Source organism: Arachis ipaensis, chromosome B4, assembly GCF_059453495.1.
Source record: "Arachis ipaensis isolate K30076 ecotype BB chromosome B4, ASM5945349v1, whole genome shotgun sequence".
Lineage (NCBI taxonomy): Eukaryota > Viridiplantae > Streptophyta > Magnoliopsida > Fabales > Fabaceae > Arachis > Arachis ipaensis.
This window is the reverse complement of record NC_142439.1, coordinates 146,787,267-146,809,776: the sequence shown is the minus strand read 5'-3', so window position 1 is coordinate 146,809,776 and position 22,510 is coordinate 146,787,267. Positions and strand designations below refer to the sequence as shown.

Sequence of the window (22,510 nt, the reverse complement as noted above, 5' to 3'; positions counted from 1 at the left end):
ATATCTCGTGCTTGTTAACATTGCTGTGTAGAAGCTTCCAATTATTATTAAAGCCAAATCTAAAGTTCCAAGTCAAAATAAATGCAATTCAATAACAGATTGCTACTCTCACAAGCAACCGAAACATTCACGGTTCGTAATCAACTAAATATCTAGGTATGAGGTATCATTAGCGGAGCCATCCTTATCTAGAGAGCTCTCTTTTACTGTTTTACTTTTACATCACTTTTAGTCAAGTCCATACTAATCTTTCCAGAAGAAATCTCGGAACATAAGTAAATTACTTTTAAGGACCATTAATAAGGTTTAATTGTTAAAGAGATTATTTATATTTAAATTTTTAAGGATTTATTTAAAAATATTTAAAGAAATTATAGATAGATATAGATAATAATACTCTAAATGTGGTGGTGCAGGCAGAACGTGAAAGATTATTTGAAACATTTGTATGGAGAATTGTATGGATTTTCTAAAATAAAAAAATGGTAAAATAGTAAAATAAAAAAAATTATATATATTAGTTATTATATATTTGTATATAAATACATATATAATTTTTTTTATTAGTAAATTTATATATAGTTTTTTTATTTTTATTTTTTTTTACCAAAGATAGGAGACTCGAACCCGCAATTCTTAATTGAGTATAAGGAGATTATGTTATTTGAATTATAACTCATTGGCAAATTTATATATAGTTTAATTTATTTTTAATATATATTTTGTATCTCAATGTATATTTTATATTAATAGTTAATTTTGTATATATTTAATATAATTGATAAATAATACTTTAATTACTTTTAAATTATAACTTTAATTATTTGTGTATCTCATGCAACTTCTACTCATATAGATGATTCCTTGCAGGAAAAAAAAAGGATTGATTATACAATTTTGAAGTCGAAGAAGGAACAAAAATCGAGAAAATTAATATAAAGATATTGTTGCTTATTTATAATATAAATTTGGTTCTTCTACTTAAATATTTTCCCAATAGATCCTTTTTAATAATTTAAATATAAATAATCTCATTTAATAATTAACTCTTGTTAGGTGTCCTTAAGAATAATTTTTCCTTTTTTCCCCTCCAAATTCTATTTACAGAAATCTAAATGGCAGACAACATCCCTTTTTAAATCATCATAGTTTAAGAATTTCTATTTCTATTTGTTCAAGTCAGCTTGATGCAAAATCTATTAAAAAACTAAATTAGTATCTAGAAAGATAAATTACTCCTCACATTTTTCTCGATTTCGATCTATTACAATTATATATATAATATTGTGTAATTTACCTAGACGATACTTCACCACTAACATGAATTATTATAAAAGCAAATAACAATGTTTCATGCTTCAAACTTGGCATGAAAAGACGAACACAAGATAGCAACGAGAAATAATAAAAAATGAAATCATGATAAGGAACGTATATAAGACCTTATAATATAATAATGTTACTACTAATATAAATTAGTGGGGGCCACAAATATTTGATGAGTGTAGAAAGAAAAAAGTAAGAGTAAGACATCACAAGACCCATTCAAGTGCCCCACAAGAGGGGTCATCATCTCTCTTTTCAACCACACATAACAATAACACTAACACATGCTTCCTCATTCCTTTCCCTTTTTTTCATTCATTCATTCATTCATTCTTTTCCATCGCAATTCGCAAAGCTATAATTCCCATTGCGTGCCTTATGGTATTATACCAAAATCTCCTGCTTTACCCCACATTCTCTCATCTTATCTTCTCATTTTATTTCATTTTTGCCACTTACTTGCTTACTTACTTACTAGGGCTAATTTTTTTGGTAACAGATGTAAAAGAGGTGATATACTCTAATATTATAATTTTTGGTGTTTTTTAAAACTGTAGAAAGTATATAAATCAAAGGGTCCGATTTCTGTACTTTAAAATTTTTATTTTTTTTTTAAAACAAATCGGACGGTCCGATTTATGTACCTCTCACAAATCGGACGGTCCGATTTATGTACTTCTAATAAATTGGATGGTCCGATTTCTGCTTCGTTAAACGATTCCACATTTAAAAATAACACCACAATAATCCATATTTTAAAAAAACACTACTACCACTCTAATATTAAAAATAAAAAGTTCTACTTACTAGTCCCTTCTTTTAAAAATATCCACCGTTTTTAAATACAACTATTTATTCATACACTAAATATCAGTTATTATTAATTATTATATATAAAATTATATATTTAATATCTTATAAATATTTTTTTCTTAATTATAGATTTAATTATTTTTGTGATTGATTATTTTATTAAAAAATATATAGATATCTACATATATAAGAATTAATTTAGTATTTTTTTAGTGTATATAAAATTATTTCAAATAATACATTTTTAAGCAAATAATTGATTGGTTTATACAAATTTTTGTTTTTATATTGTATCTATTAATTTTAGTTGATCGACCATCTCTTATCACCTTTATAATTGACCTATTACAGTTATTTAACTAATATAATTATTTGCTAAATTAGAGAATAATTTATTTTTATAATATTATATATCGAATATTAGTATGAACTAAAGATATTATTATTATTATTATTATTATTATTATTATTATTATTAGGAAGGGTAAACTAGGAACTTCAACTTCGATACTAAAATCACTCTAGATATTTTTTCTATTGAATTATAAGTATAAATATCTTTTGGCAAATAATTTTAAAGTAAGTAGAATGTGAAATTACTATTTTTTTTTTATTATTTAGAACATAGTTTTCTATTAATGCTGTTGCCCAAAAACCAACCAGAGTGTGCAAGTGCTAAAGTAGGCCCAAGCTTTGAACTTGAAGGCACTCACACCACCATGTCCTACAATCACTTGTACCCATTTGATGCCATGGAAGAAGAAGAAGATTTCTTTGATGAAATGGATGAAAACAACCATGCTGATGGTGGTGTTGCCGACGATGATGCTCTTGATGAGTATGAGATGGTAACCCCTTTTCTTTTTCTGTTTCTCTTTCTTTGAACCCTCTCAGTTATTCATCGAGTTCATATAAAAACTTTTTTTTTTTAATTTGTTTATTTAAGAGAAAAAGGGGCTATTTGTTTTCATGCTCATAAGGTGTTTGATGATTGTTGCAGCTCACTAAGGTAACTGATACATCAGCTGCACAAGCAAGGAAGGGAAAAGACATTCAGGGTATTCAGTGGGATAGATTGAACATATCAAGAGATAGTTACAGAGTTACAAGGCTTGAACAGTATAAGAATTATGAGAATATTCCTGCTTCTGGGGATGCTGTAAATGAGGTTTCTTTTTTTTTAATATTTTTTTGTTTTATCAAACCCTTTTCCTTTGGGATTATGGGGGGCAGGGAAAGATGCAGAAGTAAATTTTGTTTCTTTGTCTCTCAGGATTGCAAAAGGTCTGTGAAGGGTGGAAAATACTATGATTTTTTCTATAATACAAGAATGGTTAAACCTACCATCCTTCATTTTCAGGTTTGTTTGATTTTTCACATGGTGCTCGGACCTTGTTGCTACTTGATTTTATTCCTATTATGTTTGTTGTATTGTTGATAAGTATTGTAGTGTTGCTTGAGGAGAGTACATGGCTGAAAAGTTAAAAAATGAATGTAATTCTTGATGAAAGCCACTAATTAATCAGTTGTGAAAGATATAAGCTGCTATAGATTCAATATATACATAATATTTGGTGGTTCTGCAGTACTTGTTTGGCAGTCTTGTCTTGTACAGCTGCATTTCTTCATATGATTTTATTTCACTTGTTGGTATTTCATTATTGAGGAAAGAAAACCGATGATCTTCAAATCTATTACTGTTTTATCTAGCCCTTTGAATGCTGTACCGGTATGTTTAGAAATTGGATTAAAGTTGTTTTTGTTGCTATATACATAAAGATTCAAACATTTATCAATTTGCATTTAACACTCTATTGTTGCTTCTTTTTTTAGTATATGGTTTTATTGATGTAGGTTTGGGCAGTTTATTAATTACTTTTCAAGCCTAATGGGTGATGATGTGTTTCATTTTTTGTCGGATTCAGTTGAGAAACTTAGTATGGGCTACTTCAAAACACGATGTCTACCTTATCTCCAATTACTCGGTCATGCATTGGTCATCATTAAGCGGCAATTTGTCGGAGATAATAAATTTTGCTGGACACGTAGCCCCAAGTGAGGTAATGAAATCTCTTACACAACTTTGTTTAATATTCATGATTTTAGCTTTAGTTTCATATACATTAATAGTTTTGTCCTTTACACTATGCATCCTTTGGTTTTGTAGAAACATGCAGGAAGTCTGTTGGAAGGATTCTCACAGACCCAGATTAGTACTCTGGCTGTCAAGGATAATTTTCTTGTCGCCGGAGGCTTCCAAGGAGAACTTACTTGTAAGGTAAGTCGACATACTTTGGGACTTTATTATATGCATATCGTTTTGGCCTCTTGATACTTCATTAAAGATGAGGTCACTCTATCTATTCATTGAGGATTACTCCTTTACTATTCTTTTAACTGGTCATATATTCAATGCCAAGCTGTATGAATTATTATCAGTATATGGGTTACATATATTCATTTTTCTGTGCTTTTGGTTATAGTTTTCCCTGTTTCTCTTGATAGTGGTGTCATCTTGTTCTTGGCTGCCAATTGTATTGGTTGTACATACTGTTTTTCCAGTTTTGCTCTGAAGAAATTGTTGATCAGAGTTTATAATGCTTATATTGAATGCAGTTTTTGGACAAGAAGGGAGTAAGCTTTTGTACGAGAGTCACCCACGATGATAATGCTATAACAAATGCAATTGACATATATGACAGCTTGAGGTATTATATGCCATATTTTGAGTATCATACTGAACTGTCCATTCACCCTGGAGCATTGTTTGACATGAGAACTTTTGCAGCGGTGCAACTCACTTTTTAGCTTCCAATAATGATTGTGGCGTGAGAGAGTATGACGTAGAAAGCTTCCAGCTTTTGAATCACACTCAGTTCCCTTGGGCAGTTAATGTGAGCACTCTTTGAGTATTCTAACTGATGCAACTTATTTTTTTCCTTGTCATCTCTTCTTTTTAATTACTTCTCAGCTCACTCTCTAGTTATACTTCCATCGATGTTCATCAGATTATCTTATGAGTTTTCTTGCTTCACCATGAACTTCAACTGTTTGAGTTAGTTTTAATCGCAATTTCATATGAACTTGATTCCTAACTATCTGCTTTTGATGCAGCACACCTCAATCAGTCCAGACCGTAAGCTAATGATTGTTGTTGGAGATCATCTAGATGGATTGCTAGTGGATCATCACAATGGGAAGGTACATAGTTCATATCATTATGTATTTATTTATTGAACTTTTCAATTGATTTTGTCCTGGTTGATGGTATTTTGATTTTCCTTGCAATGGATCAAATCCTTCAATTTGCTATGAAGTTACAATTGCTATGTAGTATAGAGAGATATAGTGAAAGTGAATACTACGTCGTCACTTCATATTGTGCCAAGAGTTAAGGAAGCAGCTTCAACTGACATCTTTGTGAATTGTTTGATTATTATTTTAGACCGTCTCATCTCTCGTTGGTCATCGAGACTACTCTTTTGCTTCTGCATGGCATCCTGATGGACGTGTCTTTGCAACGGGGAATCAGGATAAGACTTGCAGAGTATGGGATGTAAGAAACTTATCATCTCCAGTTGCCGTTCTAGTCGGTAATCTTGGAGCAACCCGGTCTATTCGATTTTCGGCTGATGGTCAATTCATGGTGGTCGCTGAGCCTGCAGATTTTGTGCATGTTTATAGTACGAAGGCAGATTACAGTGAAAGGCAAGAGATCGATTTCTTCGGAGAAATTTCTGGTGTTACTCTTAGTCCTGATGATGAGTGTATGTATATTGGAATCTGGGATAGGACTTATGCAAGCTTGCTACAGTATAATAGGAGGCATTCCTATACACATCTTGACTCCTACTTTTGATTTCCTTCCAACATCTGGATAATGTTAATTTATAGAGCATTATCAAATCCTAGATCCTTTTCCATTTCTTTTTTCTTTCCTTTTTTTCTTGCTAGTGTATTTTATATTTTTATGTAGGTCTGTTTGATTAATGAAGAACCACAGTATCATAAGATGTTTCTGGTCAACAGTACATTTTTGTATAGTGCATACTTACTACTCATAGTTCATCAAAGAAATCAACCACTGTTTTCTCTGTCTTTCTGATATTTTGGTGTGAGCTCACTTGCTACCTATCTGAACTTTTTGATTATCTTCATATGTAACCTTTGTTAGCTATACCAAATTCTGTGGCATAGATAATTGTGCTGGCTTATCAGCAATAGTGATAATATGAGGAGTTTGCTGTCAGTGTTCAAATCTAAACCAAATTAAATTGTTCATTCAATCTAATTTAAACTAAAAATCGATTAAAGTTGCACTAATTTAAATTTATTCAGATTATATTTTTAACAAATCGCATGAATTGGATCGAATTTTAAATATATTTTTTAAAACTGATCCAATCTAACCTGCAAGATGAATATAATACTAATATTTGTTGAGTTAAGAATATAACTAACATATAGCATCCCTATTTCATCATTTAATGAATAAATGAACATTTTTTCTTCATTCTCATTTTTATTTGAACAGGTGCGAGAATTCGTCTTGTATATATGTGTCTTCATTCTAACACCAGGAAAATAATAAAAAGATGAATGAAGATTTTTTTATAAATAGTAAGATATTGATTTCAAAAAAATATATGTTGTTTTAATATGTATTTTATATAGTTATTTTTTAATACATATAACATGAATTTAAACGAGAGAACAATTAAATGAATATAACAAAAGAGTGTATATATATAGTACTAACAAGAGTATATACATAGGATTTGATTACTCCTCCCAATCTCTTCTCTTACTCGTATATCAACTTTTCTAATTACAATGTTAATACTACATAACAGAGAAGAAGGAGTTTATGCAAGCTTTTGTAGGAGGAGCCAACAGCACTAGGAAGAGGAGGTGGAGGTGGGGGTTTTACTCCTCCTCTTCCTCTTCTTCTTCTTCCTGTGGATAGATCACTTATTCCAACATAATAAGGTGCTCCACTTGGATTCTTGCCAAAAGCAGCTCTTGCTCCTCTACTATATCCTCCCTCATCACCTGCATACAGTAGTCATACATTGAGCTTCTTGTCATTCATTTATATTGATGTCAGCAGTGTTATCAAAATCGGACCGGACTGGCCGGTTCAACCAGAAAACCGGTGAACCGGACCCTCTACCGATCCGCTCCGATATTTGGATCGCATAAGATTGAAAACCGGTGCGAACTGGTTAGGGGTTAAATTTTAACAAAATGTTAAAACTAGGGTTCGAACCCCTCCCCTCTTGGAAAGGTAACATTATTTTAATGCAAATTTTAATATATATATATATTTTCTATCAAATAATTTTCTTCTGCCTAATCTACTTTAAATTTAGTTATAAATTCACTTATTTTTAAATTAATTATATTTTTATTTAACAATAATTATAAATTCATTTATTTTTTCATAATTATATAATATCTATTAGTATTGTTTTTTAATAAATACTTGTAATATATAATAATATAATAGATATAAACTAATTAATAAATTATTAAAATTTAATAATAATAATAATTTTAATATAAAAATAAAATAACAAAATAACAAAATAATTATTAAAATAATAATTATAATATTTATTATAAAGTAAAAATAATAAAATACTTATTGTTTTTGGTCCATATTATTTTAGAATAGTTTGATACTCTTAAAATATTAGTAAAAATATGTATTTTAAATTATAATTTTAAATTTTTGACTATTTTTATTTTTTATTTGCATAGTACCGAGTCAACCGGTTCAACCAGTGACCCACCGGTTGAACTAGTAATCCAGTGACCCAGTAATTTGACCGATTCGATTATCGGTTCGGTTCTGACAACTATGGATGTCAGCATGAAAACAATGACACAATTTCACAATTAATAATTCGTAAAAAAGATGAAACTCTTGAGAGATCTTATTGTTACCTTCGGTACCATTTAAGTTCATGGATATTGGCATCAGTGTCATGCCATGGCAGTTTGGTTCTTTTCCAGTTGTACAAACAAGGGGATTTCCAATAATGCTGAAAAAACATTAACAGGAAAAATAAGAACATTCTCTTATGTTAGTACTGAATTTTTGGTTTCTTGAAGCCTATTAGAAACAAATGCACCATATAATCAAGAAAAAGAGATTTATTACTTGAAGGATTTAGCTAAAATTCTTGGTATAGGGCCACTGATGTTGTTGTAGGACAAGTCACTGAAATTGATAATCACAAAAACAAGATAACCATGATTAGAATAAGAGAAAACTTTAAAAATAGAATTATTAATACACAAAAAGAAACCAAAGAAAGAGTTCAATGAATATTACAGAAAAGTAAGCTGTGTCATATTAGCCAATGATTCTGGCAATTCACCATGAAGACTGTTATTATTGAGCCTCCTGAAAACAGTTTAAGCAAATTAAACTCTTGAGCAGTTAGACATTAAAATCAAGGACTATAAGCTTCCAAAAATCATAGCTCATATGATATAATATGAGCTTACATGTATTGCAAACTTCTCAAGTGACCAAGTGAGGGGGGAATTTCACCACTGAGGAAGTTATTAGAGAGATCAAGAGTTTGAAGCTTAGGTAGTTTTCCCAACTCTGAAGGGATTGGTCCAGTTATGTTGTTATTCTGAAGCATCCTGAAAAAGAAAACACAAAAGCAGTTAAAAAACCAGAACACTCATCTAAATTTGTAAGCTTCAATCATCAAATTAATGATACTGTAGTGTTTTTCTGATTGTGATTAATTACTTACACAATCCGAAGGCTGGTTAAGTTTCCTATGGTTGGAGAAAGAGTACCAGATAAAAATTGACTTGGAGTACCCCTACACAAGGCAAAACCAAACTTCATTTTCAGCAAACATTTTAATCAATTTGAACCAAAGAAACTAGTACTTCAACACTTGTTTTGGTTTTTCTACTTCAAATAGAAGATTATGAAGAAAAAACTTACAATCCAATCACCAAGTTCTCTGCAGAACAAGTAATCATAGTCCAGCTACAAGGATCAACAGCATCAGAATCCCAATTATCCAAAACACCATGAGGATCCACCAGTGAGTTCTTTAACCCCATTAAAGCTTGAACTGCATTAAAGAGATATAGATATATAGAGAAATAAGACACCACCCCATTTCATAATTCTGCATACTGAGCTCATATATGAAGGAAAGTTTCAAGTTTTACCTTCAAAGTTTACTCCTTTGGGAGAAAGCAAAGCAGTTGCAGTGCTAAAAAACAAGAAAAATGCAACAGAACATGGAAGAAGAAGAAGAACTCCTCCTCCTCTTCCTCTTCCACTTGCTCTTCCTCTTGGAGTCCCCATTGAAATTGGAGCTTCCATGGATCAGTTACAATAGACAAGTACTTGAAGAATTAACAGTGACGTTAACTGATAAAGTTGTTTTGAAACTTTCAACGGTTCACTTCTCTCAGATATGAGTGTGGTTGTTTCTTCTTTCTTCACACTGTGTGATGATGATGTTCAAAATAAGAAAAGAAACTAAATATCAATGCTTTCCATGCCAGAATAATGAATCTCATTCACCAAAAATCTTGTGTCATCAGAACCAAAGAGAAAAAGAAAAAGTATAAAATGGAAACTTAATCTAGCATGCTTGTCACTATTTTTAGGAGATGGGTATGGAGGAAGAAACTTTATTCCCATCAAACAACATAAGAAAATAAGACAATGAAAGAAAGAGACTCGTGCCTCTTTCATGCATGGTTCCTTAGGCCACATTTTGATTCCAATATACCAAAAATTGAAGTGAAAGGAATGAAGCCTAACTATACCCAATACCAGAAAGTCAGAAACCCTCTATATAATCTTCCTTAATTCATTGATCACATTAAATTCATACATTTTCCCTCAAAAACTAATAAGAAATTAGAGGCCTAGCTAACCAAGTGCATCTTGACAAATTTTAATTCTATGTATTGTGAGATAATTCATAAACTTATATCTAATTAGATGCTACTATCTCTAAGTTCATATAAATATTTAAAATAAAAACTTTATCTATATGACAATACCTGATTATTATAATGTAAAAGGAATTTAAATTCACATGTATAGTATGGAAATTAAACTTTTGATGATTGATGATGAAGATGATTAATAAATCAATATCAAGAGCTTAATGAAGTATGAGAAGTCTTATTAATTAGTCCTTCCCCACCCATTCTATATGTTTATATCTTGGTGTTTATTTGTTATTTAGTATATATAGCACAAAATGTTAATTGGGTAATATTATATATATAGGGCTATTATTATATTCATATCGTACTTTTAAAATAACAGTTTTAATTAATGCATTCCAATATAAAATTACATAAATATATTATAAATAGAAAAATAACAACAAGTATATGAGATCTGATATTTTGTTATTGAATTTTACTTGGTTATTTTTTCTTCAATGCCCTGTTTTCTTAGCTTAAAGGACAAATTCCAGTGAAGATTGTAGTTTGTTTGTTGACTATGGAATGAAAATGTCTTAGAATTCATGTTATTATTAATATGAGGGTATCAAACTATAGTGAATTAAAGTAGATTGAGGGAGGAATCATGAAATGTATTTGCTTATTTAGCCTTGTTTGATTCCTAAGCATTGAAATTTCTGGCTTCAGAATTATTAAAACATATTGGAGTCTATAAATAAAACCTTTTCTCTTAGTGGTTTGTATCCTGAGATTTTGTCATGGTAATTTAATACTTCACCTACTAGTATGCAGAATTAGTCTTAAAAATTCAATGTCACTTTTGTTTGGTTATATTATTTCATAAATTACTAGCCATCTAGCTACCTCCTTTTGGAATAATTTTTGCAGTGTGAATATTTGGCTATTTGGTTTCTTCCCAAATATAGAAAAAAACAAAAATTATTAATGAATGGTAGGCCATGGAGTCCACGTTCAGTTGTCTGACATTGCAGTTGCATGTGGTCTTGTAACATTTTTTTTTTTACTTCTATATTTGCATGAATTTTATTTTGTTTTATTAAGTGAAGAATTATACTTATCTTTTTAATTTATTACACATATGCTAATTTCTGTAGGAAGAGATGATATTATGAATTGTGATACTAATTATTATGAACCTGAAAAGCTTGCACTTCTTACTGACCAGTAAGTAGCTCTTGGTAATTAGAGAGAGAGTAAATTAGAATATTCTGATTTTGCTGTACTCTATGTGCAATTTGGTCTTCAATTTATGAGTAGAGGAAATTGGTTATGTGGCTGTGGAAATTAAATATGTATTTCTTTCTATTTTAATTTCTTTTCTTTTAAACAAATATATAAACTACTATCAAACAAAAGAATCGTATCTTACAAAGTTACAATAGAACTAACAAAGACCAAAACATAATAAAAAGAAATATCCAGATGAACATAATGTATAGGTCTATACTGCTACTTTATATATCAAATGGGTGATAATATAAAATTGACTATCAGAGTAATGTATAGGTCTATACTCACGTATTGTGATCACAGCGTTGACCATAAATCTTGCCTACTTCAGACAAAGCTGACCTCCATGCTTCTAACTTGTGATTGTATCTGCCTTTTTCTTCATGAGCAGCCATGGCTTTTGCATATTCATTGAGCTGGTACTGCACATCTGATTTTGCCACATTGAAATAGATTGGTAACACCAGTCGCTTTCTTCCATTTTCCGAACACTCCATGATCTTGACCAGTTCATCAAGGCACCACCGCGAAGTTGGATACTTATCACAAAGTATCAGAATTGACATCCTTGATCTTTCAATGGCTTCAAGAAGAGAACCTTCGAGCTCCTCCCCTATTCGTAGCTCCTCGCTATCTCTGAAGGTGTCGATTCTTTTGTTGATCAAAGCATGATAGAGTGTGTCTGTGAATCTGAGTCTTGTGTAGCCTCTAAAGCTCAGAAAAACATCATACCTGAAATGTGATGATACTGCTGCACCTTTATCTGACGATGATGAACCTCCCATGCTAACAATCTTTGCAAGTTTTTAGTTGCAATAACCAAGAGTACTCTACAAATGATATGAGAAACTTGATTAATTAATCTTATATTCTTTCAGCTCCAACAAACATATTTCATGCAAAAACTACTGATATTTTAATCCTTACTTCTAACAAGTTGATATTAAAATTAATATTAGTGTGAGATGAACGTGGACATAATTGTTTATGACAAGTTGGTTTTCTAGTACAAACTCTATTCAGTTAGTCTTAACATACAATAAATAATCAACTTCTTGCCATCTCTTCTTTTTAACTACTTCTCATCCCTTCAATTTGCTACAATTGGAAAGAGTTTGAAGTTAGAATTGGTATATAGTATAGACAGATATAGTGAAAGTGAATACTATATTGTTTACTTCATATCATGCCTAGAGTAAGGAATGTTAGAAACTTATCATCTCCAATTGCTGTTCTTGTTGGTAATTTTGTGCATGTTTATAGTACAAAGGCAGATTACATGTCACTCACACTCTCAACAGAGCATGTTCAATGTGACAGAGAAGTATAATACAAATGTGCTCAAGGAATTAAAATAACAAAATACAGAGGAAAAAAAGGAGAAGAAAGAAAAACCGTGTAATATTACAGGTTCACACAATCACACTACATTACAGGACCACAAGTTAGAATGATTCATCTTAGCAACCATATAGAAAAGAACTAACTTGCATCAAAAGGTAATTAAATAGCACCAAGACATTGACAGTCAATGCCTCAGAGATCAAACATCATCATCATACTCTGCAAACTACAAGTTACTACCCCCAAGAGATAAACGATGATTAACATCATATTCTATAAACTCCAAGTTACTACCCAATGAACGCATTTGTTTAGTAACCTCCTTTAAGTCAGGGCAGTTATAGAAGACTGCACGGCGAAGGCGAGGCATCACACCTTCTTCTGATGTAAGACATGTGATATCCACACTGTCCATGATAAACAATTGAAGCCGCAGAAAGCTCCCAGCAGCACCACAATTAAGAGTTTCTTCCTCACAGCTTCCATATATCAGTTTTAAAATCTGAAGGCTGGGAATTTGTCCCAAGGTATTCATATCTTTAGATTTCAAATCTTTAAAGCTTGACAAGGAAATTTTGGTAATATTTGAAGGAAATGCAATTCTATCTAATGTAACACAACCATCTCCAAATATAAGTACCAGCTTACGTAGGTTGTTTAGGCAGTACAGGCTCCTTAAGTTTTCGTCAGCTGAACCTTGGTCTTTATTTATACTTACACCCAGTTTTCTCAGGTTGGGAAAGCAACCATTGTCGAGTAAGCTCCCTAGTTGTGAATCGGCAGACACATAACATAGTGTTTGGAGATTCTGCATTTTATCTTTTACTACTTCTTCATCTACTGATAAATTCAACTCAGTTCCACAACGAAGATGTCTCAGTTGCTTTAACCTCCCAATACTTAGGTCTTTCTTAAAGATCATCACATGACACGTTTTTAAACTCTGAAGCTTACATAACTCGTATGATTCACAGAGGAACATTTTCAAGAACTTGAGACTTTCCAACTCCTTCAAATACTCATTTAGATATGTGTACCCATATGCAAAATATATCACATTAACTCGGCAATCTTCTGGAATATAATGTGGCCACTCTCGTGTACCATCATAAACGAACAAGGAACAAGTGCATGATTGATTACATGTTACTAAACATGAATAGGATCCTATATCCCCAGGAAAGGACAGTCTACCAGCACTTTTAATGTTGTTATCCGGTTTGTTGCTCTCTGATATGCACAATTCCCGGAAGAGATCATGGATCTGACATGTTTTCACGCCTTTGCCATCACTCCTCCTGTTCGCCACTTGTACCAAGTTACGATCCACTAGCTCCTTCAAGTATTGCTCACCGATATCTTCAAGTTGTGGTGGTGATTTTGATCTTCCAGTTTGGATTGGCTCTATGAACCCTTCTGCTATCCATAGACGGATTAAGTCTCTCACCCAAATCTCTTCATCTTCAGGAAACACCCCAAGATATAGAAAGCATGGCTTCATTTTGTTGGGCAAATCATCATAGCTAAACTTCAAAAGCTCCATCATCTCCTCACTACTATCCTCATCAGCAACACTCCAATAAGGCAGTAAATTCATGATTTCTTCCCATGCATCCTCTGACCTCTCCCTCTTTGCAACAAGCCCAGCTGTGGTTTTGATAGCCAATGGTAAACCCTTGCAAGTTTCAACAATTGATCTGCCAATAGATTCTAGCTCAGGAGGACAATTTCTTCTGCAGAAAACCTCCTTGTGAAACAGTTCCCAACTTCTTTCTTTATCCATAAAGGAAAGCTTGTGATGAGGTTTCTTTGACTCTGAAACATAAGCCACCTGATCATTACGAGTAGTTACTAGTATCATGCCACCATTGTTGTTTTCTGGGAAACAATTCTTTATAGTGCGCCATGCTTTACTGTCCCAAACATCATCAAGGACTACCAAGTACTTTTTTCCTTTCAGACATTTCTTCACCTTCTGCTTTAGCTCCTCTTCACTGCTTGAATCTTCAAATTTAGATGCAGACGGCTTCAGACACTTGAGAAGGCTTTTAAAAACTTCCTTTCCACTGTAATCCTTGGAAACAGTTGCCCATGCACGGCAAGGGAATAACATCTTCACCTCATCGCTATTGTAGATCTTTCGAGCAAGGGTAGTCTTTCCTAACCCACCCATGCCAACAATGGAAACAACATTCCCAGGAGAATCTTCTTCCTTGAGTTGATTAATCACAATTTCAAAATCTTTCTCCAATCCCACTACATTTTCTTCCTTCACAGTAGAACTACTTCCTTCAGCGATGCAATATTTCTTAACCTCAACACCATTGTTCAAAATATGATCATCTAGCACATCTTCATATCTTGTTGTTATAATGATCCTACTACCAGGACCAAACCAATCAGTTCTTCTAGCTAGTGAATCCAGTTGTTGTATACTATCAACATCATCCAAAACCAGAAGAACTCTTTTTCGGCCTAGTCTTTGTTTTATTTCAGAGGATCCTTTGAATGTGCTTCCAATCTTAGTCCTGACCTCCTCTCCCATCTCAGAAAGAAGAGTCTCTTGTAGATGTTCTAGGCCACCACCACTTTCATTTGTCTTCTCACTGATATTGGAAAGAAAACTTGCAGTTACAAAGTGAGGCCTAATCTTGTTATACAGCTCCGCAACAAATTTGCTTATTTCATCACCATCTCCATGAATTCCCAGCATGAAACAGGTAACATGAGAACCAATCTCTAGAAGTGATTTTGCCTCCTCAAGTTCAGAATCACATCCAAGTGGACGGTCGATATACAGAGGCAAAGGAGGAAGTCTTTTTGTGACCTCTTCAACAATGTTGTCAATAGCCTCACCCCATGCTCTGCAACGAACATACATAAACATTTTCTTTTTAGTTTAATTTTCTCCTCTTTTATACAAATATATATACTACTATTAAGGAAGAGAATCATAGCAAAATAATTGAGATGCTTTTACAAAGGAACTAACAAAGATCAAAACATAATAAAAAAACACTGTCCCAATAACACAGCACTTAATAAGCACTTATGGAAGTGGAATGTTTTAATAGAAAACATAAAGTTTTTTGTATATTAAATAGATTATTAATGCATTGAAAATCATAAGTTTTCTTTCTTTATTGTCTTATTAACTCATTGTTAAGTCATATCTGAGTAAACTCAGTAAAATTGGGTTTAATCAAAATTTTGTCTCTTGGATATCAAAGTAAGTAATTCTCTAGGAAATTCTTTTAACTAAACTTTTAAAAATAAAGATATAACATCTAGACTTAATCTATTTTATAAATGTTTTTTTATATTATTTTTAAAAGAAACAAACTGGTATAAATTTAGGTAATTACCGCTATATCAAACTGTGATGATCATATACAATTGACAATCAGAATTCAGAAGCATGTATAAAGTATAAACATTTAGAAAGCATTGTCTACAAAAAAGTAAGTAACCACTCACGTTTTCTGATCACAGCGTTGACCATAAATCTTGCCTACTTCAGACAACGCTGACCTCCATGCTTCCAACTTGTGGTTGTTTCTTCCTTTTTCTTCATGAGCAGCCATGGCTGTTTCATACTTATTTTTCTGAAACTGCACATCTGATTTTGCCACACGGAAATAGACCGGTAACACCGGTCGCTTTGTTCCGTTGCCGGAACACTCCATGATCTTGACGAGTTCATCAAGGCACCACTTGGAAGTTGGATACTCGTCACACAGTATAAGAATTGACATCCTTGATCTTTCAATTGCTTCAACAAGAGCACCTTCCAGTTCCTGGCCTATTCTGAGCTTCTCGCTATCTCTGAAAGTCTCGATTCTTTTGTTGACCAAAGCATGATAGAGTGCGTCTGTGAATTCGCATCTTGTGTGGCCTCTGAAGCTCAGAAAAACATCATACTTGAAATATGACAATGCTGTTGAATCGTGATCTGATGGTGAAGCTGCCATGTAACAGTCTTTAACGCTACGCTTAATCGTAACTGGAATAATAATCACAAGAGTAGTTACAACCAAATATAAACTCGGAGCAGGTTTCTTTTAGTATAATTAATTGAAAATTAAACATACAATACTTCAATTTCAGATCGCTTCTTTATGCATTATTTATTTGCTATACGGAGCAGCTGCTTACCAGGTGTCGATTGACTTGGAGAGTCTATCTATACAAGTCTTCTATCTTAAAGATACCAGGCTGAGAGGAGGGTTAGAAGTGAGCCGAGTTGTCACAGCTAGTCCAAATAATAAAAATATGAGAAAAGGAGACCTATTTGTTCTGCAGACATTTTTGTAGTGATTATTGAAAAATATTTTTAAATTTCAGATCTTCTCAAAATTTGAACGGATCAGTCCCTCCGTTCAAATACCTCTGTCAGAAATGATCCGTCCAAATGCTTCTGTCAAGAGCTGATTCGTCTAAATTTTGTGAAGGTCAGAAACTTAAAAGTATTTTTCAATAGTCAGAGACAAAAATGTCCGGACAAAAGGTCAAAGACCTATTTGTTTCATAATTTTATATTAATAAATTATAATTTATATATATTAAAAAAATTAATTTTATATATTATTTATCTATTAATTATATATTTTTTATTTATGTTTTACATCAAAATTATATATAAAAATAATTATAAAATTTTAAATAATTAAAAATATTAATATATATTTGACAAATCGAAATGTTATTTTCTGATTATAAGAGAAGAAAGAAAAACCGTGTAATATTACAGGTTCACACTACATTACAGGACCACAAGTTAGAACGATTCACCTTAGCAACGGTATAGAAAAGAACTAACTTGCATGAAAAGGAAATTAAATAGCACGAAGACATTGATAGTTAATGCCTCAGAGATCAAACATCATCATCATACTCTGCAAACTACAAGTTACTACCCAAGAGATAAACCATGATTAACATCATATTCTATAAACTCCAAGTTACTACCCAATGAACGCATTTGTTTAGTAACCTCCTTCAAGTCAGGGCAGTTATAGAAGACGGCACGGCGAAGACGAGGCATCACACCTTCTTCTGATGTAAGACATGTGATATTCACACCGTCCATGATAAACACTTGAAGCCGCAGAAAGCTCCCAGCAGCACCACAATTAAGAGTTTCTTCCTCACAGCTTCCAAATCTCAGTTTTAAAATCTGAAGGCTGGGAATTTGTCCCAAGGTATTCATATCTTTAGATTTCAAATCCTTAAAGCTTGACAAGGAAATTTTGGTAATATTTGAAGGAAATGCAATTCTATCTAATGGAACCCAACATTCTTCAAACATAAGTACCAGCTTACGTAGGTTGTTTAGGCAGTGCAGGCTCCTTAAGTTTTCTTCAGGTGAACCTTGGTCTTTATTTATACTTACACCCAGTTTTCTCAGGTTGGGAAAGCAACCATTGTCGAGTAAGCTCCCTAGTTGCGAATCGGCAGACACATAACATAGTGTTTGGAGATTCTGCATTTTATCTTTTACTACTTCTTCATCTACTGATAAATTCAAGCCATTTTCACAACGAAGATGTCTCAGTTGCTTTAACCTCCCAATACTTAGGTCTTTCTCAATGATCATCATCACATGACACGTTTTTAAACTCTGAAGCTTACATAACTCATATGATTCAAAGTAGAACATTTTCAAGAACTTAAGACTTTTCAACTCCTTGAAATACTCATTTAGATCTGTGAACCCATCTGCAAAATATATCACATTAACTCTGCAATCTTCTGGAATATGATGTGGCCACTCTTGTGTATCATCTCCATAAACGAACAAGGAACAAGTGCATGATTGATTACATGTTAGTAAACATGAATAGGATCCTGTATCCCCAGGAAAGGACAGTCTACGAGCATTGTTATTGTTGTTATCAGGTTTGTTGCTCTCTGATATGCACAATTCCCGGAAGAGATCATGGATCTGACATATTTTCACGCCTTTGCCATCACTCCTTCTCTTTGCCACTTGTACCAAGTTACGATCCACTAGCTCCTTCAAGTATTGCTCACCGATATCTTCAAGTTGTGGTGGTGATTTTGATCTTCCAGTTTGGATTGGCTCTATGAACCCTTCTGCTATCCATAGACGAATTAAGTCTCTCACCCAAATCTCTTCATCTTCAGGAAACACCCCAAGATATAGAAAGCATGGCTTCATTTTGTTGGGCAAATCATCATAGCTAAACTTCAAAAGCTCCATCATCTCCTCACTACTATCCTCATCAGCAACACTCCAATAAGGGAGTAAATTCATGATTTCTTCCCATGCATCCTCTGACCTCTCCCTCTTTGCAACAAGCCCAGCTGTTGTTTTGATAGCCAATGGTAAACCCTTGCAAGTTTCAACAATTGATCTGCCAATAGATTCTAGCTCAGGAGGACAATTTCTTCTGCAGAAAACCTCCTTGTGAAACAGTTCCCAACTTCTTTCTTTATCCATAAAGGAAAGCTTGTGATGAGGTTCCTTTGACTCTGAAACATAGGCCATCTGATCATTCCGAGTAGTTACTAGTATCATGCCACCATTGTTGTTTTCTGGGAAACAATTCTTTATAGTGCGCCATGCTTTACTGTCCCAAACATCATCAAGGACTACCAAGTACTTTTTTCCTTTCAGACATTTCTTTACCTTCTGCTTTAGCTCCTCTTCACTACTTGAATCTTCAAATTTAGATGCAGATGGCTTCAGACACTTGAGAAGGCTCTTAAAAACTTCCTTTCCACTGTAATCCTTCGACACAGTTGCCCATGCACGGCAAGGGAATAACATCTTCACCTCATCGCTATTGTAGATCTTTCGAGCAAGGGTGGTCTTGCCTAACCCACCCATGCCAACAATGGAAACAACATTCCCAGGAGAACCTTCTTCCTTGAGTTGATTAATCACAATTTCAAAATCTTTCTCCAATCCCACTACATTTTCTTCCTTCACAGTAGAACTACTTCCTTCAGTGATGCAATATTTCTTAACCTCAACACCATTGTTCAAAATATGATCATCTAGCACATCTTCATATCTTGTTGTTATAATGATCCTACTACCAGGACCAAACCAATCAGTTCTTCTAGCTAGTGAATCCAGTTGTTGTATACTATCAACATCATCCAAAACCAGAAGAACTCTTTTTTGGCCTAGTCTTCGTTTTATTTCAGAGGATCCTTTGAATGTGCTTCCAATCTTAGTCCTGACCTCCTCTCCCATCTCAGAAAGAAGAGTTTCTTGTAGATGTTCTAGGCCACCACCACTTTCATTTGTTTTCTCACTGATATTGGAAAGAAAACTTGCAGTTACAAAGTGAGGCCTAATCTTGTTATACAGCTCTGCAACAAATTTGCTTATTTCGTCACCATCTCCATGAATTCCCAGCATGAAACAGGTAGCATGAGAACCAATCTCTAGAATTGATTTTGCCTCCTCAAGTTCAGAATCACATCCAAGTGGACGGTCGATATACAGAGGCGGAGGAGGAAGCCTTGTTGTGACCTCTTCAACAATGTTGTCAATAGCCTCTCCCCATGCTCTGCAACAAACATACAAACACATTTTCTTTTGAGCAATGCTAGGGGCCAGCAACTTTTGTGATTGGTAGCCATCAAATAGCCATCAATGATGATCTAATGGTGTGTGATTAGTGTGAGATTTCATCCAATGACTCACCTTTCTCTGTTGGTTACATGCTGGCCAAAATTCAACCAAACTGATGGCCCCTAGACTTTTCCTTTTCTTTTTATTTTAATTTCTCTTTTTTTATACAAATATATATACTACTATTAAATAAGAGAATGAAAGCAAAATAATTGAATTGATTTTACATTGGAATTAACAAAGATCAAAACATAATAAAAAAATGTTGTCTCACTAACGGATAACTTAAATAAGCACTTATGGAAGTAGAATGTTTTAATATTAAATAGATTATTAATGCATTGAAAAACAAAAGTTCTTTTTTATTCCCTTCTTAACTCATTATTAACTCAGATCTCAGTAAACTCAGTAAAATTGGGTTAAACCAAAATTTAGTCCCTTGAACATCAAAATAAGTAATTCTCTAAGAAATACTTTTAACTAAACGTTTAAAAATAAAGATATAACATTTAGTTTTAATCTATTGATAAATATATCTATGTTATTTTTAAAAGAAATTAAACAAACTCGTATAATTTTAGGTAATTACAGGTATATCAAACAGTGATGATCATATACAATTGAAAATCAGAACTCAAAAGCATGTATAAACATTTAAAAAGCTTTGTGTACAAAGTAAATAACTACTCACGTTTTGTGATCACAGCGTTGACCATAAATCTTGCCTACTTCAGACAACGCTGACTTCCATGCTTCCAGCTTGTGGTTGTTTCTTCCTTTTTCTTCATGATCAGCCATGGCTGTTTCATACTTATTTTTCTGAAACTGCACATCTGATTTTGCCACGCGGAAATAGACCGGTAACACAGGTCGCCTTGTTCCGTTGCCGGAACACTCCATGATCTTGACGAGTTCATCAAGGCACCACTTGGAAGTTGGATACTCGTCACACAGTATAAGAATTGACATCCTTGATCTTTCAATTGCTTCAACAAGAGCACCTTCAAGTTCCTCACCTATTCTGAGCTTCTCGCTATCTCTGAAAGTCTCGATTCTTTTGTTGACCAAAGCATGATAGAGTGCGTCTGTGAATTCGCGTCTTGTGTGGCCTCTGAAGCTCAGAAAAACATCATACTTGAAATATGACAACGGTGTTTCATCATGATCTGATGATGAACCTGCCATGGTAATTTGCGATAATGCTAGGCTTAATCGTAATTGGAATAATAATCACGAGTCAACAAAAGAAAGAGCAATGTATATAGAAACGGAGATTAGGTGATCAATGAAGTGATTAACCAAATAAACTCGGAGCGAGTTTCTTTGTAGTTGCAATTCTAAATATTTTAATTGCAATTTGCACTTACATTATGTATAAAAAAACATACTATGACTTATTATAAGCATTGCTTGCTTTATTTATGCGTTCTTTATTTGCTATGGAGAAGCTGCTTATTACCTCTGGTGGATTGACTTGGAGAGTCCTCTAATAATTATATTAAATGTTTTTTTTTTCTTTTTAAACTTGGAATAAGTGATAAAGTAATGAGGTGTTTGGCAATAGCTAATTCCTTACATTATTTTTTGGAGTATCGTTCAAATTTGTTTTCAACTAATTTTAAATTAAATTCTTTAGTCTTTAATATATTTTTATTATTTTTAAGATTTTCAAAATTTATTTACGTACAGATTAATCTTTTCAAAGTTCTTAGTCACTTTTTTAACATATATGGTAAATAAATAAATTTTTAACAAATTTTAATATAAGATAATTACATTTCTAAATAAAATTATTTTAAGACAAAATAAATACTTATATTTTTATGCTAAAAAATTGTTGAAAATTTAAACAATATATCTAAATTAGTTATGCCAGATTCTGCCGGCATAAATTATTATGATGACTTATTTTAAATAGTGATATTCTGAGGTGTGCTATATCATCGTCCTAGTACAAAACAATATGTTTTTCGGGTCAAGATAAACTGATATATATCAAAACAGACATATGATGGAGTGGTGATTATGAATCTTAGCCATGAATGAGTTTTTATAACAATAAAAGCTAAGGAATTACATGTCATTCGAACACTCACCAGAACATACATATTCAATGAAACAAAGAATCATAATACAAATGTGCTCGAGGAATTAAAATACCAAAATAAATGCTAAAAAGTATCATTCAAAAGAAAA

At 32.8% G+C, this 22,510-nt stretch overlaps 5 protein-coding genes across 11 annotated transcripts; 1 reads left to right on the top strand and 4 right to left on the bottom strand.

Moving 5' to 3' along the window:
* Positions 1-1,610: 1,610 nt before the first annotated feature.
* Positions 1,611-6,244, top strand: LOC107635616 (putative WD repeat-containing protein C2A9.03). 3 transcript variants are annotated; one of them, XM_021122221.2, is made up of 10 exons: positions 1,611-1,707; positions 2,803-2,987; positions 3,140-3,307; positions 3,413-3,499; positions 4,065-4,199; positions 4,307-4,417; positions 4,756-4,847; positions 4,928-5,033; positions 5,254-5,340; positions 5,585-6,244. In XM_021122221.2, exons 1-10 carry the CDS (start codon positions 1,611-1,613, stop codon positions 5,996-5,998), a joined length of 1,482 nt encoding a protein of 493 aa, XP_020977880.1. In that variant the 3' UTR covers positions 5,999-6,244. The 3 variants fall into 3 exon arrangements, with proteins under 3 accessions (XP_020977880.1, XP_016194621.3, XP_016194620.1); XM_016339135.3 differs by lacking the exon at positions 1,611-1,707 and having other exon boundaries at positions 2,754-2,987; positions 3,140-3,298; XM_016339134.2 differs by lacking the exon at positions 1,611-1,707 and having other exon boundaries at positions 2,756-2,987.
* Positions 6,245-6,883: 639 nt separating this feature from the next.
* LOC148569583 (protein CLAVATA3 INSENSITIVE RECEPTOR KINASE 5-like) lies at positions 6,884-9,926 on the bottom strand. The gene is made up of 8 exons (XM_088485763.1): positions 9,349-9,926; positions 9,116-9,248; positions 8,916-8,987; positions 8,656-8,799; positions 8,480-8,551; positions 8,306-8,365; positions 8,089-8,186; positions 6,884-7,191 (listed from the first exon to the last, which is right to left on the bottom strand). Exons 1-8 carry the CDS (start codon positions 9,503-9,505, stop codon positions 6,968-6,970), a joined length of 960 nt encoding a protein of 319 aa, XP_088341889.1. The 5' UTR covers positions 9,506-9,926; the 3' UTR covers positions 6,884-6,967.
* Positions 9,927-11,554: 1,628 nt separating this feature from the next.
* Positions 11,555-12,191, bottom strand: LOC107637440 (TMV resistance protein N-like). Of its 2 annotated transcripts, none has more exons than XM_088485876.1 (2): positions 12,094-12,191; positions 11,555-11,997 (listed from the first exon to the last, which is right to left on the bottom strand). In XM_088485876.1, exons 1-2 carry the CDS (start codon positions 12,144-12,146, stop codon positions 11,646-11,648), a joined length of 405 nt encoding a protein of 134 aa, XP_088342002.1. In that variant the 5' UTR covers positions 12,147-12,191; the 3' UTR covers positions 11,555-11,645. The 2 variants fall into 2 exon arrangements, with proteins under 2 accessions (XP_088342002.1, XP_088342001.1); XM_088485875.1 differs by having other exon boundaries at positions 11,555-12,012; positions 12,094-12,185.
* A 396-nt stretch (positions 12,192-12,587) lies between these two features.
* Positions 12,588-16,959, bottom strand: LOC107635612 (disease resistance protein RPP13). Of its 3 annotated transcripts, none has more exons than XM_016339129.3 (3): positions 16,861-16,959; positions 16,183-16,708; positions 12,588-15,569 (listed from the first exon to the last, which is right to left on the bottom strand). In XM_016339129.3, exons 2-3 carry the CDS (start codon positions 16,674-16,676, stop codon positions 12,932-12,934), a joined length of 3,132 nt encoding a protein of 1,043 aa, XP_016194615.2. In that variant the 5' UTR covers positions 16,677-16,708; positions 16,861-16,959; the 3' UTR covers positions 12,588-12,931. The 3 variants fall into 3 exon arrangements, with proteins under 3 accessions (XP_016194615.2, XP_016194616.2, XP_088339969.1); XM_016339130.3 differs by having other exon boundaries at positions 16,797-16,923; XM_088483843.1 differs by lacking the exon at positions 16,861-16,959 and having other exon boundaries at positions 16,183-16,789.
* Positions 16,960-17,424: 465 nt separating this feature from the next.
* LOC107635613 (disease resistance protein RPP13-like) lies at positions 17,425-21,697 on the bottom strand. Of its 2 annotated transcripts, XM_088483161.1 has the most exons (3): positions 21,006-21,697; positions 17,661-20,249; positions 17,425-17,496 (listed from the first exon to the last, which is right to left on the bottom strand). In XM_088483161.1, the coding sequence occupies exons 1-3, from the start codon at positions 21,497-21,499 to the stop codon at positions 17,493-17,495; spliced, it is 3,087 nt and encodes a 1,028-aa protein (XP_088339287.1). In that variant the 5' UTR covers positions 21,500-21,697; the 3' UTR covers positions 17,425-17,492. The 2 variants fall into 2 exon arrangements, with proteins under 2 accessions (XP_088339287.1, XP_016194617.1); XM_016339131.3 differs by having other exon boundaries at positions 17,425-20,249; positions 21,006-21,681.
* Between the last annotated feature and the right edge of the window lie 813 nt (positions 21,698-22,510).

Bases quoted from the DNA above. Each gene is read 5' to 3' on its own strand.
- LOC148569583 (XM_088485763.1), bottom strand. From the start codon at position 9,505: ATGGAAGCTCCAATTTCAATGGGGACTCCAAGAGGAAGAGCAAGTGGA. The intron at 8,800-8,915 runs GTAAGTAATTAA...TTTCTTTTTCAG, and splicing joins TTAACCAGCCTTCGGATTGT to GATGCTTCAGAATAACAACA. The intron at 8,366-8,479 runs GTAATATTCATT...TATCAATTTCAG, and splicing joins ATGACACAGCTTACTTTTCT to TGACTTGTCCTACAACAACA.
- LOC107637440 (XM_088485875.1), bottom strand. From the start codon at position 12,146: ATGGGAGGTTCATCATCGTCAGATAAAGGTGCAGCAGTATCATCACAT. The intron at 12,013-12,093 runs GTATGATGTTTT...GATCAACAAAAG, and splicing joins GCAGTATCATCACATTTCAG to AATCGACACCTTCAGAGATA.
- LOC107635613 (XM_016339131.3), bottom strand. From the start codon at position 21,499: ATGGCAGGTTCATCATCAGATCATGATGAAACACCGTTGTCATATTTC. The intron at 20,250-21,005 runs GTGAGTAGTTAT...TGTTTGTTGCAG, and splicing joins CAACGCTGTGATCACAAAAC to AGCATGGGGAGAGGCTATTG.
- LOC107635612 (XM_016339129.3), bottom strand. From the start codon at position 16,676: ATGGCAGCTTCACCATCAGATCACGATTCAACAGCATTGTCATATTTC. The intron at 15,570-16,182 runs GTGAGTGGTTAC...TGTTCGTTGCAG, and splicing joins CAACGCTGTGATCAGAAAAC to AGCATGGGGTGAGGCTATTG.
- LOC107635616 (XM_021122221.2), top strand. From the start codon at position 1,611: ATGCTTCCTCATTCCTTTCCCTTTTTTTCATTCATTCATTCATTCATT. The intron at 4,848-4,927 runs GTATTATATGCC...GAACTTTTGCAG, and splicing joins GACATATATGACAGCTTGAG to CGGTGCAACTCACTTTTTAG. The intron at 5,341-5,584 runs GTACATAGTTCA...TTATTATTTTAG, and splicing joins TGGATCATCACAATGGGAAG to ACCGTCTCATCTCTCGTTGG.